An 18451-nucleotide genomic window follows, 5' to 3' on the forward strand; every position below is an offset into this window, starting at 1 on the left:
TCCACCTCACTCTCTCCAGGCTGTCTGTCTATCTATCCATCCATCCATCCGCACATTCATTTGTCTATCTTTTAGGCCCTGGTTCTTCCTCCCAGCCCCTTGCTCACAGAAATAAGACTCATACTCAAAATGTAAAAATACTTTGCCATATAGCTAGGTTCTTCTCTGAGTATTTATAATTTAAAATATCCCATTATTCTAGTCTGCATTGGGCTACGTGGCTGGTTACCTGTACGCAGGTACCAAGCGTCTGGCTAGTCACATCTTCCTCCCACCTTCTTTTTCAGAATTCCTTCTTCTCTTCATGTCCCGCCGTCTATTTCTTGCCTAAACTATAGGCCACATGCTTTTTTTTTTTAAAGATTTATTTATTTATTATATATAAGTACACTGTAGCTGTTCAGACACACCAGAAGAGGGCATCAGATCTCATTACAGATGGTTGTAAGCCACCATGTGGTTGCTGGGATTTGAACTCAGGACCTTTGGAAGAGCAGTCACTGCTCTTAACCACTGAGCCATCTCTCCAGCCCCCAACACATGCTTTTTAATTGACAGGTGATGCATCCATACAATACACAAGATATTCTCTCTACATCCACCTATCTACCTATCTCTCTATCTCTCTATCTCTCTATCTATCTATCTATCTATCTATCTATCTATCTATCTATCTAATCCGTCTCTCTCTATCTATTCATTTACCTACATATCTATGTTATTTACCTGTCTACCATCTATCATCCATCTATATAATCTATCAATCTCTTTACCCATTAATCTGTTATCTATTCATTAATCTATATTATCTGCTTATCATTTATCCATCTATCTATATAATCTATCATCTACCCATCCATCGCATGTATGTATGTATGTATGTATGTATGTATGTATGTAAGTATGTATGTATTGGTCTATCTGCCTACTTATCTATGTACCAATCTATGGTGATCTATCAATTGTCTGTCTATACTGGGGTGGAGCCCAGAGTCTTGCTAACACTAGTCAAACATTGTTCCACTGAACTTCATGCCCAATCCCCCCACCTCACAAATCGGCTTAACCACACCTGCCTCTGTGGGGCAGGTTTGGCTTCTCTCCAAAACCCAGCGTCTCCCATGCTAGCTCTCATAACCCTGTGTCTGCAGCAATGTACAAGGGTTTGAGAGTAGCTGTGTTAACAGCCGCTGTCTCTGAGCCAAGGGAGACCCCACATCACCTCTATTGATCTGCCTTCTGTTTGGAGTGCTGTTATCCACTTTGATGAGGGTGACAGAACACTACTTTATAAGATTCCTCAGTGCTCCAGGCCAGAGCACGCAGACCTTCCGCCCCGACAATCTGACAATCCAATGACATCCTGGAAGTGTCCATCTCAACGTCCCATGGATTTACCATTAAAAACCTTATCTGTTCCCAGCACCTGTGGCTGGCAAGGAAGTCAGGGGGAAGGGAAGGGAAGACGAAAGAGGGATTTGGCAGCTTCGAAAAGACAAGATGTCATGACTGCAAAGATATCAACGAATGCCAAAACACGTAGTCCACTCCATCCAGTGCTTTTGGACTCCCTTTCTAAACCCACTGGTTCTGTGTGCAAAGGACCAGCGGGTTTGGTGGGGGGCAGTGGTGAACAAAGATGTTTAACCTTCCTTTCGCCCCAAGTGCAGCTGAAGCCAGTTTCAGAAAGGAGTGTGGGTTTACCTAGAGGCACACTGGCTCTACAGGAGCTGAGTCATCTGGTAAAAGCCATACCATCCTCTTTTCCCCCTTGTCGAAGTCCTGAATTCATTTTCTTTGATTAAGGGTGAAGAAAACATTAATGCTCAGGGAATGCGTTTGCGAGGCTGACTTTTGACCTAGGCAGTGATCCAGAGATTTGAGTGGGCAAAGTAGAACCTGGCTTTCTTTCTAGGAGGACTGAAAAGCTATGGTGTCTCTTTAAGGCCTCTCCCTGCTGCCTAGGGCACAGACAGTACAGAGAAAGGTAGAGTTAGCAGATACATAACCAAGACGTCGCACGAACACCTGGAGCTAGTAACACCTGCAGCTTCAAGAACTCATATGCGGGCCAGAGAGATTGCTCAACAGCTAACAGTGCTTGACGCCTTGCCTGGTGGCCTAAGATCAATCTCCGGGACCAGATGGTGGAATGAGACACCTGAGTCCTGTACGCTGTCTTCTGACCAGTATACGCACCCCTGGCACAAGCACACACACACACACACACACACACACACACACACACACCATACTAGACATACCACCATCCCTCACCCATTCACACATACCAAACACACACTACACCCCACACATACACAAACATACACATAACACACACATATACACAGGAACACACACATCATGTAGACACACACACACACCTTGTACATACATACATAAACACACACACAAACACACACACACACACCATACTAGACATACCACCATCCCTCACCCATTCACACATACCACACACACACTACACCCCACACATACACAAACATACACGTAACACACACATATACACAGGGACACACACACCACGTAGACACACACACCTCATACATACACACATAGACACACACACATCTCACACATAGACACACATACCACATGCACACTAGGCATACCACCATCACACACACACACACACACACACACACACACACCATGCACACTAGACATACCACCATCCCCCCACCTTACAACCACATACACAGACATACACATATCATCATACATACACATACCACATACACACACATATACCATACATACACACATAGACACACTACACACTACACACTAGACATACCACCATTCCCCACACATACACATCCCACATATGCAACCATACCAGACATACTACCATTCCATACACATAACACACACACACACACACACACACATACACACACAGAGAGACTAAATAAATGTAATAAAACAGAACATGTGTACATGTGTGTTTAAACACATGTGTGTGTTATGGAACATGGGTGGAGGTTGGAGGACAACTTTCAGGAGTTGGTTCTCTTCTCTCACTGTGTAGATTCCAGGAATTGAACTCAGGTTATCACAAGCACCTTTACCCCCTAAGCCATTTCCCCAGTCACAAGAGATACTAAAACCACTGAAAGATAGCATGGGTGGGTACTCCAAGGAGAGTTCAGGCTCCATATTGATTTCTTCTCTCTCCTCAGCTTCTTGGGTTCAAAACCCAGGAAGTGGTCCTGATACTATAACCTTGATCCAAGCACCCAGGGGACAGCACGTGTCTACACCTCCTATGACTCCAGAAGAGGAGGAAGAACAACTTCGGCCTTCCAGTTGGGAGCCAAGCCACAGACCTACCTGTGAACTTGTCTTCGAGAAGGATGCCATGGTATTCTGGACAAAAACACAGAGAGAATTGTGTCCATTGGTGTGATCCATGAATCACAAGGGCAGCAACTTGGCAATATTCAGAATATGTCACAGTTTTTATGGAGTACAGAAGTAGACGTCATTGGGTGAGAAGTGGCTGAAGGTGGGCCTCAGAGGCAGAAAAGGGTTTCCATGGCAACGCCACTGGGATAATACCATAGCCTAACTGCTGCCATTGCCCATTGGATGTCTGCTCATTTAGGGCATCCCACCTCTGTGTCTGAAATCCCCTTTGGCTGGTTTGCTCCTGCATGGGCCATCTCCAAATACCTCTTCAGATTAGTCTTCACAAACATCACTCGTGGTTCCTCCCTTGGCATTCTTTTTTTTTTTTTAAGATTTTTATTTATTTATTATATGTAAGTACACTACACTGTAGCTGCCTCTAGATACACCAGAAGAGGGCATCAGATCCCATTACAGATGGTTGTGAGCCACCATGTGGTTGCTGGGATTTGAACTCAGGACCTCTGGAAGAGCAGTCGGTGCTCCTAACCACTGAGCCATCTCTCCAGTTCCCCTCACTTGGCATTCTTGTTTCAGCTCCTGTGAAAGAGTTGGCTGGCACAGACTCTGCAGCTCCCGTTTCTTGGCCAACGTTAGTAAAAATGAGAATACAGCCCCCCAAGGGCCAGGGGAGCCCCAAACTTTCATTCTCAGTTGTACCCTATTAGCCTTACCCTCAATCTTCGGGGCTCCAAGTTGAAGTGTGGAGGTTCCAACGCATATGGACACATGGCTACTGCCCAGGCTAACAGAAGCACCCTGACCTTGACTCTTAGTTGCCACAACAACCCAAGAAGATGAGTTCTAGTGATGGAGACACTGTCCTCTTAGAGTTGTCTATGAGACACGGCAAGATAGGAAACATCAACCTCCTGTATCAGCTTGGCCAGATGTGCTTGCTCAGTTGCTCTGCAAACATCCATGTCCCAGGCTCCTCTCTGGTCCTAGGCCAGGCACATGCATGGCTTTCATCTTCACTTTTGGGAGTCAGCCTCAAATAAGAGGGCTCTAGTAGCCTGAGACTTGACCATGTGGTACTACTGTACAGAGGATTCTGGGAGGACAGGGCGAAAGGAAAATCAAAGGCTGGTGACATGTCCTGTTGGCTTCTTTTGGGGTTGCCATAATGGAACGCCACATGCTGGGTAGCCAAAATAAAAGAGAGGGCCTCTTCTACAGTCCTGGGGCTGAAGAATCCAAGCTCAAGGTGTGAGTGGGTTGGGCTTCACCCAAGACATCTTTCCTGGGAGTTCAGGTGTCAGATTTCTTGCTGTGTGCCCACCTGGCTGGTGTCAGATTCTGTGTTCACATTTTTTTTTAATTAAAAAGTGTGTGTGCACATGCACACATGCACATATGTGTGCGTGCATGCGTGCATGCGTGCATGTGTATTCGTGTGTGCACGTAAGCATGCGCACATGAGCATCTGTGTGTGTATGTGCATGTGAGTGCAATACCCACCATGCCCAGAGAAGGCCATTATCTCTCCACATAAGAACATTGGCCACATTAGGTGGAGGCCATGTTAATTATTCCTCTCATTAATATCCGACAAGCAATAACTTAAAGGAGAAAGGGCTCACAGTTCAAGGGAAATTTCAAGGGGGACAGAGTCCATCATGGCACAGAAGGAATGACAGTATGAGTGGAAGGTGACCGCTCGGTTGTGTCCCCAGTCCGGAAGCAGAGACAGAAATTAAGCAAGCTTTACAAACCACAAAGGCCCATCATCTCAAGTGGTGGCTCACTTTGTCCAGTGAGGCTCCACCTTCTTCCCCCCACCCCCCACCCCGGAGCTGAGGACCGAACCCAGGGCCTTGCCTAGCAAGCACTCTACCACTGAGCTAAATCCTCAACCCCAAGGCTCCACCTTCTAAAGATTCCAGAGCCTTCCAACCTAGCACTGCTGTGGCCATTTAAATGAGAGAAGACCCCGACAGACGGTCTTGGGTACTTGAGCACTTGGTGCCCAATCAATGCTGCTGTTTTGGGAGGTGTGGCCTTGATGGAGGAAGTACGTCACTGGGGGGTTGGGCTTTGAGACTAAAAGCCCTTCGAGGTTGAATAAGGCAAAAGACCAATTGTTAGATGCTGACCTAATGATTTATTTAGTAATTTAATTAAAGCGCTGCTTTTTCTACCTATTTGTCAAGCATGACTTCACTTTCTACCTGGAACAGAATGACCCCAGGGAAACAGCCGAAAAATGGGTCATTGCCCTCCACAACCTGTTGCCGGCCACATAAGCTTCTGTAAAGTCTCCCTCGCTTGCCCACCCTACCTCGAGGTCTTAGCGTATAAAAGAGTGTAAACTGGACATGAGACTGGAACCTTTCAGGAGCTGCCCTGGCTTTGTTCCCTGACTGCTGACATCTTCCTGTCACTGTCGATTGCCGCGAGCTTATATTCTGGAAAGATTCCCACAACACCTGCACCTCTGCCAGTTCGTGATTGGCTTTTCATTGGTGTTTTGAAGATGTGTTTGTTTTCTCAGCTTCCTGCTCCTGCCACCATGCCTGCCAGCTGCCACCCTTCCCCACCATGCCGGACTCTTATCCCTTTGGAAGTATAAGTCTAATATAAACTCTTGCTTCTACAGATCGCTTTGCTAGTGGCGTTTTATCATCGCAATAAAAAAGGAGTTAATATAACCACCATCAGGGGATTACGTGTACAGAAAGTGACCCAGTAGGAACATCTCACAGAATACTGCCAAAATTCCTTCCCAGGGGGAGACATCATCAATGGTAACCTCTTCTCCTAAGGTCCCAATATCAAACTGAGGCACGATTCTGCCAACATTCACTCCAGAACTGTGTCGGTTTGGATAGGAATTCCCTGCACTCCCTCACAGTCTCAGGTGTTCGAAAGCTTGGCCACAGGGAGTGGTACTACTAGGAGGTGTGGCCTTGATGGAGGAAGTACGTCACTGTGGAGGCGGGCTTTGAGGTTCTAGATATTCAAGCTATGCCCAGTGTGAGATATGCTTTCCTGCTGCCTGTGGATCCAGATGTAGAATTCTCAGCTCCCTCAAACCCACTTCTGCCTGCATACTGCCGTGCTTTCCACCAGGATAATGGACCGAACCTCTGAGATGGTAAGCCAGCTCCAATTATATATTTTCCCTAATAATTTTCCTTTATTAGCATTGCTTTGGTCATGGTGTCTCCTCACAGCAATAAAACCCTAAGGCAAGAATCAATTTGTCTATTGAACTTCCTTACAGAGTGTGGGCGAAAGTTACTTATAGGGGTGTGGGTGTTCTGCCCTCAACAGGCTACAACTGGAAAACCTTACCTAGTAGGAATGAAGAATTTTCCCGACACACACACACACACACACACACACACACACACACACACTAGTCTTCCTTAGCTATATCTACTAGTCCCTTCCTGAGCCTAGCATACAAGAGATGGTTGAGAACTACCATATACTCTAGTGAGAGTCTCATATTCCTCTCCAGCCCTCCATGAAGGGATATAAACAGTCAGTGGATGGATCTTCTACAAAGGAGCACAGCCGAACTCCTGAAGGTAGTTGTTGCTTGGTTCAGAGGATAGTCACTCATAGCATGCCCACAGGAACATCCTTGCTTTCAGGGCCTTGCGCTTCCTAGGTAAGCGCTCTACCACTGAGCTAAATCCCCAGCCCCAACATCCTTGCTTTCTTGTAATCTCCTCTTTTAAAAGTTCCATCCCTAGACACAGTCCATGACAGGAAGTTCAGGGAAGGACACAGGGAGGCAAGAATACATGTGGAGCCATGCAGGCCTTCTGATGTGGGGGTCCAGGCAAGTGCCCGCCTTGCCCAGGTGGACGGCACCGTGGAAGATAAGCTCTGACCTCTCCTGCTTTTGCAGACTTCTTTTTTTCTCATGATAGCTACGCCCCCAGATCCTCCATGACAGAGAACGTGGTCATACCTGCCTGGCACACAAATTCCACAATGAGCTTTGGTCTTTATATAAAAATGATAATGTCCTCTTCATGGGTTCCCCACCAAAGGCATTTTACTGACATTAATTGGATATAGGGGCAATTGTGGCTCTTAGAAGAATCACCATATCTCTTGCTCAATGAATCATTTTCAGAACTAAAAAAAGAAATTCTGCCTGTGACCTGAGTATGAAAGCAGAAAACTGTCTGTTTGTCTGTTTTTGTTGTTGTTGTTGTTTTGTTTTGTTTTATTTAAGTGGAAAAGTCTAGATTGATTAGAGTCAAGAGTTCACAGTTTGTTTCCAGGGTGCCTTGAATGAAGCCTGATATTTTTCCTCCCCTGGGGAGGGAGGGAGGGGTGGAGAGAGTGCAGATTGTGATCCTTTGATGATACAAACCATTAAGAAGGAGTTGATTTCCTTAGAGGTGCTGGGTGGGCCCGACACGGGTGTTCAGATCCTCTCTGGGTTTTTTCAGTCTGCCCTGGTCTTTTATGTACCTCAGAGTCACATCTCAATTCACCTCTCTTCCCAGGAACAAAGGCATAAGGAGACCTTGCTGATGGTGTCCCCCAGTCCCAGTGCTGGGGTCTCAGATCTCAACAGAACAAGGAAGGATGAGGGAGGGGTTCTTCACCATAGGAGTTAGCAACAAGACCAGAAACTCTACTTCCCCATGAGCAGATTTACAGAGCAGCATGCGACCTGGTGCGGTGTTTTGCTTCCACCAAATTAAAAAGTCTCAGTGCTATTTGTTTTTATATACATTTTTTTTTCCGGAGCTGAGGACCGAACCCAGGGCCTTGCACTTGCTAGGCAAGCGCTCTACCACTGAGCTAAATCCCCAACCCCATCTCAGTGCTATTTTAAGTCGAGCATCATCACCAACTGGCAGAGGAAGGAATGGGGTTATGAATGGCTTTGCCCGCTGTCACTCACAAGTACCTGAGCTAACCAAGCTTTATTCTCAAATATATACTGTTGCGATTTTAGAACAGTTTGATCGCCCAAGAAGAAAGAGACTTGGTTGTCACTTCCGCAGTCCCTGCTGTCATCCGCATTAAGCAATGATTACTTCTCGTCCTAGCTAGCTTCGGCTGTCAACTTGACATAGCCTAGAGTCATTTGAGAAGAGAGTCTCAGTTGAGGGATCATCCAGGTCAGATTGGCCTGTATGCGTGTCTGGGGTTGGGGGAATTGTCTTGATAGACTCCGGAGGGCCTGGCCCACTGTGGGCAGCACCATTCCCTGGGCAGGTGCTCCTGTGCTATATTAAGAAAGCCGGCAAACTGAGTCTTCCATGGTTCCTGCTTTCCTTCCTTGACTGTGAGGGAGTTGCCTGCTTTCAAGTTCCTGCCCCAGCTTGTCTTAATGATGGACTATATAATCTGAGTGTGGAAGACAAGAATCAACCCCTTCAGGTCATCCTCAAGCATCCACTCTACTGGATTGTCTTGCACCCAGCCTACATGCAAGTTTTTGTGTGAGCTTCTGTTCCCTCTTCTCCAGGGTAGCTATAGCTGGTTGTGGAAACTGTAAAAGCCAGGGATGTCTATCCGGAATGCCAATAGCCAAAAACACGGAGCAAAGTAAATCTCTCTATCATCTGAAAAGCAGTCATGGCGACCAGTCTCCTACATTTCTCCATCACTTCTAAGACATGTGAGCTGGGGTTGGGGATTTAGCTCAGTGGTAGAGCGCTTGCTTAGCAAGCACAAGGCCCTGGGTTCGGTCCCCAGCTCCGGAAAAAAAAAAAAAGACATGTGAGCCACCTCTGGCCAGGTATGACCCTGAGGTGGGGGTTGATTCCCTTAGAGTATGTCCGTTGTGGCTTCTGCTGCCACCATCTGTGATATCTTCAGGAGTGTGATCTCCCTGGTTTCCCCAACCCTTCTGTTTCTCACTCTGCTCACCCTGTCTCTATCTTGCCATGGAGGCCTTCACTGCCCAGATGTAGTCCATGATCCACGCACTTCAATATCACCAGGGAGCTGATGAGAAAGGCAGAGTCTTTAAGCCTCAGCTTCCCCGGATGCTTCACCAGACTTCCGCTGGAGCTGTGCACAATGGATACAGAGGAGCCAGTGCAAGCATCTAGGTCTTGATCTTTGTGCGTGTGACTCCCAAGACAGAGATGTGTTCAGAGCAGAGAATGGGGAGTTCACACGAAAAGCTCACCTGTAGGCTGGGTGCAGTCTTCTCTTGGGACCTCTGTGTGAGAAGCCTCTGTGCTGCTGCTTCAGTCACAGTATCTCACCTTCCCTGCTGTGATGGACTGAACCCCAGAAGCTATGAACCAAAATAAATATCCCCTCCAAATTGCTCCTGACAGGTATTTTGGCGCAGTTGTGAGAGACATAGCTAACAGAGATAGGAACAAGGCTCCTGTTTAAGCACGTTTGACAGCAATAGCTGTGGTCAGTGGGGACCGTTCCTGCTGGAGTCTCAGGGAGAAGGGAATCGTACTTGCAGGTTAATCTGCTAACACAGTCCTGCTGTGTACGCTACCTGGCTGAACATTGCCCTACCTCTAGTTCAGGTCCACCCAGAGCCTCGGCCTGTGACCCTATTTGGAATTTTGGGCAATGTAGGTATAGTGAACACAATTAATCCTGCTGGATTAAGGGAAGCCCTAGACCCATGGAATCTCATGTCTCTTGTTATTTGGGCTTTTTACACTGACATCATTGCCACAGTATGGGTTCTGTATTTCACCATTTTTATGTCTTTGCTATGTCTGGACACACCCAGTGTACCCCTACACCCTCACTATTGGTGCAGTGGCCCCTTCTCTCCATGGCTGAAGGGAATCTCAGCTAGCCACACAGCCCTCTTCAGTGAGCCCATAGTTTCCAGAGCCTTCCAGAACATTCCAAGGTCAGCAGAACTGATAGAAGGGAAATCTTGACCCTCAGCTTAACCTGGGCTTAAAAAAAAATCAGTGAAATTTCAGAGTCAGGTCATTTCCTTCTTCTTAGTGACTTTTTTTGACAGGGGAAGAAAAAAGGCTTTTTGGAGAAAACTTTTTAGTTGGTAGGAAATAAACTGGAAAAAATATGTTATAAAGTGTCTCAAAGGTTTTTCCCGGAAAGCAAAGTGGTTCTGGGAGAAATTGGCCTCTGTCTCTGGATTCTTCAAATCTCTCTCTCTCTCTTTTTTTTTTTTTTGGTTCTTTTTTTCGGAGCTGGGGACCAAACCCAGGGCCTTGCGCTTCCTAGGCAAGCGCTCTACCACTGAGCTAAATCCCCAACCCCTCAAATCTCTCTTGACACAGAGTTCCCAGTTAGCCTGTCTGCCTGTAAGCAGAATTCAGCCATCGGAGCCTCGAGTTTCCCAGGTTTGCTTAAAGTTTTCACTGTCCAGAATTAACTAATAAGCCTCTTGAAGCGAACCCGTTGGAAGCTCAGTGTAGCATCTTCAGACTCATCGTGGGATGGCTGTCGCCAAATGGCTGGGCACTGTGCAACACGGGGCAAAGGGGCCCACTTTACAAGCTGCCACTCAGGTGCCACCTGGCCTCTGTTCTCTTACAGCAGAGTTTTCCAAGGTTGCGCTGCAGGGAGGGAAAAATGGATGGTGTGTGTGACCCAGTTGTTTCTACTGTGCACAGGAAACTCACCTTCGTATCCCCCTTGTGTTTGTCCAGCGTGTCCTGGCCATTTTCCTTTCTATTGGTCTTCACGCCTAGACTTCCCTTTGAGTTTTATGTGGAGTGGCCCCTATCTCAGAGGCTCAGGTTCAAAGGTGTGCCTCTGAGTGGCCTTCGCTGACCTTGATCAGCTCACAGCTTCATTAAAACTTCACTGAGTTTTAATAATAAATAATAAAATTCATAGCTATAAATATAAAACATAAATATCATCTAAAGATTTAAATGTAAAAGATAAATTTTAAATAATAAATCAAAAAAATTTGTTTTATTTACATATAAGTACACTGTAGCTCTCTTCAGACACACCAGAAGAGGGCATCAGATCCCCTTACAGATGGTTGTGAACCACCATGTGGTTGCTAGGAATTGAACTCAGGACCTCTGGAAGAGCAGTCAGTGCTCCTAACCACTGAGCCGTCTCTCCAGACCCTCCTTAATATTTTAACATTAATTTTCACACATCCTTTGAAAACTTCAGACATGTATATACCTATCTTGATCAATTCACCCCTCACTCTGCATTTCAACTCTTCCCAAGATCACCCATAAGACCCCTCTCTAACTTCTTGCCTTCTGTTCATATTTGCTTATTTAACCCATGGAGTTAATTAGTACTGCTTTAATGCTCATGGGTGTGGGGTCATCCACTGGGACATGGGGAACCTACTGGTGGCCATACTCCTAAAGAAAAGTGACCCCTTTCCTTGGGAAGCAATCAACTGTCAACATCTCGGCTAGGGCCATGGCCCCAGGAACCTCTTCCCCCTTCGTGCTGGGGTTTTTAACTGGCTTGATCTTGTGCAGGTGACCAGAGCTGCTGTGTGCTCGTCGTGTGTGTAATAGTCACATCATGACAGAGGACAGCATCTCACAGCTTCCTCCCATCCTGTTTTTATATTTTTTCTGCTTGCTCTTCCTCAGTGTTCCCTGAGCCTTGGGGGAGGGAGGGGCTGCTATAAATGTCCCACCTACGGTTAAGGGCTCCCAATCTCTTATTCTCAGCACTTCGAACAGGACTGTGTCTCTGCCTTAACCACGACGCACTGCAGTAGGAAGCCGCTCTTTGCAAGGCTGGGAGCAAAACAAACCGAAGGGTATAGCCATAACCATATAGAAGGAAGTCTGAAAACACGAACATTTAGTAAAGCGTCATCAGTAGGTCCTCCGTAGGACTTATGCCTTCCCAAGCCGTGGTTTTGGAGCATCTTTATGGTGACTGATGTGAATTACCTTCTGTGGAGCAAGCTTCAATCCAGTCAAGAGAGTGTTTGGTAACCCCATTAACAATCTTGTTACCATTGCACCAGTGACTCATCTTGCCTGACAGTTCAGTCTTGTTGAGGATAAGACCTTTGGTGACCTTTGGTGACCTTGGTGACCTTTCTCCCTCAGCGTCTGCCTAGCACCTTCTCATAGTATGGAAACATGGCATGTTGATGGAGGTTTGACATCCTAGGCTTGGGTGTGTGCATGTGTGTGGTAGGAGGATTGGTGCAAGTTTGAGGTCAGTCTGGGCTACATATTGAATTCCAGTCTAGCCTGAACCACAGATAAGACTTAGTCTCACACAGAATGTCTCTAATAAGCAATGTTTATGGGCTCCTTTAAAATTTTAAAGCAAGCTGAGGCTACCGTTTATAACAATTAGCTTTGAGAATTCAAACGCGCCCAAAGTTATGTACAAAACTGAAGATGAAAAATAACACCCTCATCCGGACGAGGTGGGTAATTCGTTTCTCTTTATGAAAGGAGAAGGGAGGTTTCTATGATCTCTCTCTATTACTCCGGCTTTTCTTTGTCTCCCAAAATGCCATGTAGTGGACCTGAATTTCTTTTCTATAGCTCCAATCCCATTTTTAACCCAGGATAATATATGTAAAGCTTGCATTCACATGGTAATTAAGACCATCTTCTTTGGATACTGAATCCTCGTCCTGTCACATTCTAGCTGTGATCTTAAAGAGGACGCTTTGAGCTGGACTCCTTGTTATAATAGGGTTCACTCCTCTGTGCTGCGGCCATAACTGGACAAGGTTTAACACAGGTCATGACATAGAATAAAATCCCATTGAACAGAGTCTCATTACTTCTGTAGTGAATACCGGTGTTAATAGAGATACGAAGGTCTCTGTGTTAACTTGAGAAGTATTCTATTCCTTTATTTTGGTTATGAGAGAGGGGGGAGGGGAGGGGGAGAGAGAGGGGGAGAGGGAGAGGGAGGGAGGGAGGGAAAGGGAGAGGGAGAGGGAGAGGGAGAGGGAGAGGGAGAGGGAGAGAAGAGAGGGAGAGGGAGAGGGAGAGGGAGAGGGGCAAGCTCAGTGTTGAGACAATCTCTCCCTGGCCTCCAATTTGCCCTCATGTCTAGCTTTTTCTGCAGGGGCAGGGGTGGGGGGAGACAAACACAGATCCTCATGTTTGTCTGACAAGTGCTCTATACCAACTGAGTTATCAGCCCAGCCCAGCTCATTTCTGAAAGACCATGAAAAGACCAGGTAAGTCTGTCAAGGAGTAAGAGGTGATACTGGCTTTGTAGCTCACACCTGCCTACAGTTCCCCATTTCCGCCTTTGACGGACAGCCTCCTAGTCTGGCTCATTACCTCACCTTAGTAAGCGAAGGTACAACTAATCAGCTGGTGCAAAGTAGATTGTTGGTTTAGCAACCTCGGGATTTTATGACTAGAACCAGATTTTTTTTAAAAAAAATCTAGCTTCTGTAGGCTCCTGTCTGCATAAAGAAAGATACGTTTGCAAGATTAGCTGACACTCAGGTCCTTGGGATATTAGGTGTCCTATGCTTGCACGCAGTGACGATCAGAGTTTACCCCAAGGAGGAGGCTGGACAGAGCTGGTGCTCAGAAAGAAGGGGGTAAATCCTTGAGGGCAGATCTGACTGATTGGAGGGTCTGACGATAGGCCATATTTGAGTCTTAAGTTTGCATTATAAGAAGTGTTTGGTATAGTGAAAGATCCCAATGACTGTAATAACCAAGAAATGTTGACCTCTTTGTATTTTCATGAGTGTGTGTGGTCCACAGGGGTGTGCTTGTTTGCATGTATGTGGACGCTCTGGGATGATGTCAGGAATCATGCTCCATTACTCTTTCACCTTATTCAAAGAGGCAGGGTCTGTCAATCAAACCCAGGGCTCACTGATATGGTCTGGTATGGCTGTCGCCATAGCCAGCTTGCTCTAATGAATTATGTGTCTCAGTCCACCACCCAGCATTTACTTGGGCTCTGGGGATCCGAACTCTGCTCCTTAGAGTTGTACTGCAGGTGTTTTAGCCACTATCTTCTAGAACGTTTTGACTGACAGTTGGCACTGACCTCAGTTCCCTTGCAGTGGTTTCTGGGATATGGACTGTTAATGGTGACTACTGATGACCCATTGGGCTCTAGTCACTTAGGGTGAACTCTGGGTGTGTCTGTAAGAGTGTTTCTAGACTGGGTTAACTGAGGAGGGAAGACCCACCCTAAATGTGAGTAGCGCATGAATGTGGGCTGGGATGCTGGACTGTGTACAGAGGAGACAGTGAGCTGAGCACCAGCATCCGTCTCTCTCTGCTTCCTGACTGTGGATGTGACCTGTTGCCTCAAGCTGCCCTGCTCTGACCCTGAGTGGGTAAGGTATGTGATCAAAACTCCATCATCCGAATAACTCCGGATCTGCCCAGAGCTGAAGCAGGGGAGGGGCAGGTGTTGTATTGCTTCTTCCTTAAAACGTGACCTCTTCCGCAGGTCTGTCCCTGTCAGGATTGGAAGACAGGAAGTAGATAAAGTAAGAAAGTCCCAGGAGACACTGACTTGTGAAGCATGGCAAGTGTTTTAATGACAACTGCCACCACGGGTATAAATAAATAGCCTTTTTAAAATCTATTGTAAATGCTACAAATATATGTGTCAAAGGTCCAACCAAGGTCACTAGGGCTTCTGAGACCTTTTCTCAGCTACTGACTTTAGTAATAGAAAAAAAAATCAAAACAATGGCTATCCCCTGGTCTCTCCATAAACGATCCACTGAGGGTCACAGTACCCAAAGCCCTCTCCCCCAGCTGATGGATGGAGAGCACCAGTCTCTAGACACCCCAGCTCATTTTCCCCTTCCTGCTTTTCATGCAAACACTCCGTTTTGAGTGGATATCCTACTGCATTGGGCAGTTACACAGCCACGCTGTTCAAAGCCACAGTTCGATGGACAATCTAACGTAGATTTTTTTTTTTAAAAAATTATTTTGAGCGTATGCTGGTTCAATCTGCCCAATAATAAAAAAAATCAGATAACTCAATCCTGCCTCCAAATGTCTTTTCTGTACTGTGTTGGCTGTATCTTGTGGCAGACATGGCCCGTCTGCCTGACTCTGCCCATCTTGTGCTTGTGGACTTGGTGACAGCTCTTCACATAGAGATATCTTTAGGCCCACACTGATGGAGACACTGATTGAGGCTCTGACTTTACTGGGCCTGGCCAGGTATCACAGGCTGCATTCTACTCTCTTGGCCACATTCTATTCAGACAGCTGTGAAAGCCGTTCCACTCACTGGCCTGACCCAGCTGACGATGGATTGTGGGGTGTACTCTCCCCATGGAAGGAACTGCGTACTTGTTAGATTGTTAAAATAAAAAATTACAAACAAGCCAGAAATATATTAACAAAGCAGGGGATATATCATATTAAAACCAGGTTAATGTCACGACGTACAGACTGGACTCATTGATGGTCTTCCGTAAAAGAGGGGACAAAAGCCTAGCTAGTGAATAGAAATATAATTTACATTTCATTTAGGAAAATATACCACTTGGTCCTCGGAACTAAACATGGCATTAAATCTGATGGAAGCCTAAGACCCTAGAAAGAAACACGGAAGCAAAGAGAGAATCTAATGTAAAATTCTCATCCTTCCTAAGAGGTGACCAGCGTTCAGATGTGCCTCTCCTTGGGCACCAGGCTGACAGACGCGGACTGTGTCCTCAGAAGCGTAAAGATTGAATTAAAATGGAGGCCTTCTCTTAGCAAGCCCTATTTTTTTTTTTTTTTACATTTTGTTCCTTTATTAGAAATATAAACCGACAGTCATTTGTGTGTTTTTTTTATTTATCTTTTTGTATTTTTTTTTAACAAATATTTTTGGTAGCTTGTCTGCAGTGTATTTTGATTCGTAAAATAGCTCTCTCATGTCTGAGCAGTTCTCTCTCGGATCCACTCTGCCTCGCTGCAGGGTCAGAGACTCAAACTTCTGGAAACCTACCATCCTTAGCTGCTAAAAAAACAAACAAACAAAAAAACCCACTTTAGTATAAAAACATTCCTTCTCAACTCCTAACCTGCTGCCTGGTATTTTGTGGAGCCCCAGCCTTCCTCATTCAGTCCACTGAGAGCTCCTTCCATCCAGTTTCTCTGCTGATGGAGGGAGGAAAGGAGGCTACGGTCCCAAGTTGGCGAAGAGGCCAGGGCACTACACGCTGTCTTGGAATTTCTCCAGGTAGGTTCTGAGCTCCTTGGGTGCGCCCACGTCTAGGTCTTGACAAACCCACTTGACGTCGTCTTCCCCACTTAGGATGGAGTTCACTGTGGGGCAGCTGTCCTCAGGTGGGATGGTGAATGTGGCAAACTTTACCTTCTTCATCTTGGAGGTGGGCGAGTTCGCAGGTTCCTGCCTGGGCTCCCTGGTCTGCCACCCCCCAGAATCTGGTGGCCTGTGGACCTGGCTCTGCATGTGCTTTTGGGAGCCGCCATTGAGAAACAAGTGGTTGTTCTCCTCGAAGCCTCCCAGCCCTCGGTCTATGATGGTCGTGTGCTCGTCTTGGGGTGGGGACAAGTCCCCAATGTTCTCCAAGAGCTCCGCCTCATTGCCCAGCCAGACCCAGTCATGAGAGTGGGTCATGGATGCCTGACCTTCTAGAGGTACCTGTTTGTGCCTGTATTTGAAGGCAAAGGTGGCGCAGTTGATGAGAAAGACAAGGATGGCCAGGCAGAAAACACCCAGGAGGGCATACATCCCAATCTCTAGATCACTCAGGCCATGGGCTGTCTGCATCAGACCATTCTCCTCCAGTGTGCCCCCGGCCTTGGCCTTGGGGAGGTCCACATGGGCCGGGAAGTTGGTGAAGTCTATGGGGATGCTGTGTAGCCTGGCCCCGTCCCGCCTGCCACTCTTCCCCACGTTGTTATCTAACAGGGACTTGGTAGTGGTGGTGGCACTCAGCAGGGCCCCTTCCTCACGATCCCCGGGAAAGTTGCCATGGTGTAGTTCATCTTGGCCTGGGCGTTCCAGGTCCTGAATCTTCTGCCGACGATCGCTGGCATGGTTCTTGATCTCCTCCTCATCCTTTTCTCCAGTCTGGCCGGAGTCAGCATCTTCCCACCCAAACTTGACCCCCACGTGGCCAATGCCAACAGCCAGCACGCTCTTGCGCTTGGATTTCTGACAGGCCTCAGCGATGGACATATCGACCCGGAGCAGTGGGCCCTGACCCTCTCCTTCAGCTACCACAGTGGGCCACCAAGGCGAGAGGGGTTGTGGGATGGAGATGACAGCCTCGTCCAAAGAGATGGCAGTCAAGGAGAAGTCCTTGGTGTCATAGATGTCCAGGGGTGTCACTGAGCCATCACTGAACTGGAGCCATGTGCTGATTATAGCTTCCTGCAGGGAGAGAGACTGTAAGAACCACATGGGAGGTGCCTTATCTCCAGGAACCTCTCCTAAAGCACGATTAAAGCAACAGGAAGGGTGACGTGAAGCCCCGATCTAGTACAGAGGTACCGAGGAAGCAAATAGGCTGTCAGTCAGGGAGATACCGTAACACAGCTCAAATATAAGGCATACGCTGGAGTTCATGTAGCTGGCAAATTCATCTAATCCGGTCCTGGGTCAGCTTTTTGTTATCTGCCAATCACTTATTCCTGGGTTCTATTATCCTCATAGGAAAATGGGGCTTTGTAGAGGTGGGGAGCAGAGGCAGGAAATTATGTCAGAGCCAAAAACCTAAAACCAGAAACTACAGGCCGGGAATGTGTGGCAGTTGGTAATGAGCTTGCTTACAGTACGTGAAGCCCTGGATCTAACTCCCAGTGCTGCATAGACTAGGAATGGTGGCAGATGCCTTTCACTTCAGCACTTGGGAGGGAGTTGGGGGCAGGAATGTCGGGAGCTCAAAGTCATCTTGAGGTCTTGTAAAAAGAGAAAGTTTCTTGTCTGTCATGTGATGGCTAACTTGATGACATTTGGAATCAGCTGAAGCCTTTGTTGCTGCAAGCCCTTGGGAGGGACTTTCTTTCTCAGATTATTTAAAGCAGGAAGCCCAACTCTAACCCTAGGCCACACCTATAGAGGTGGTGCAGGTAAAGAATGGGAAGCAGCTTTGCTTTTTGCCTGCTTGCCCTCACTCTTGCTGGCAAGTGCATCTATTCTGTTGCTGCAGCTAGTATCA

General features: G+C 46.9%; 1 protein-coding gene across 1 annotated transcript in view; it reads right to left on the minus strand.

The window, feature by feature from the left end:
- Positions 1-16030: 16030 nt before the first annotated feature.
- Positions 16031-18451, minus strand: part of Tmem132c (transmembrane protein 132C) — a 321460-nt gene continuing 319039 nt past the window's right edge. The window contains exon 9 of the mRNA XM_002727968.7: positions 16031-17664. Within this exon, the coding sequence (XP_002728014.2) occupies positions 16477-17664 (1188 nt within the window). The 3' untranslated portion in view covers positions 16031-16476. The remainder of the gene's footprint in view (positions 17665-18451) is intronic.

Source organism: Rattus norvegicus, chromosome 12, assembly GCF_036323735.1.
Source record: "Rattus norvegicus strain BN/NHsdMcwi chromosome 12, GRCr8, whole genome shotgun sequence".
Lineage (NCBI taxonomy): Eukaryota > Metazoa > Chordata > Mammalia > Rodentia > Muridae > Rattus > Rattus norvegicus.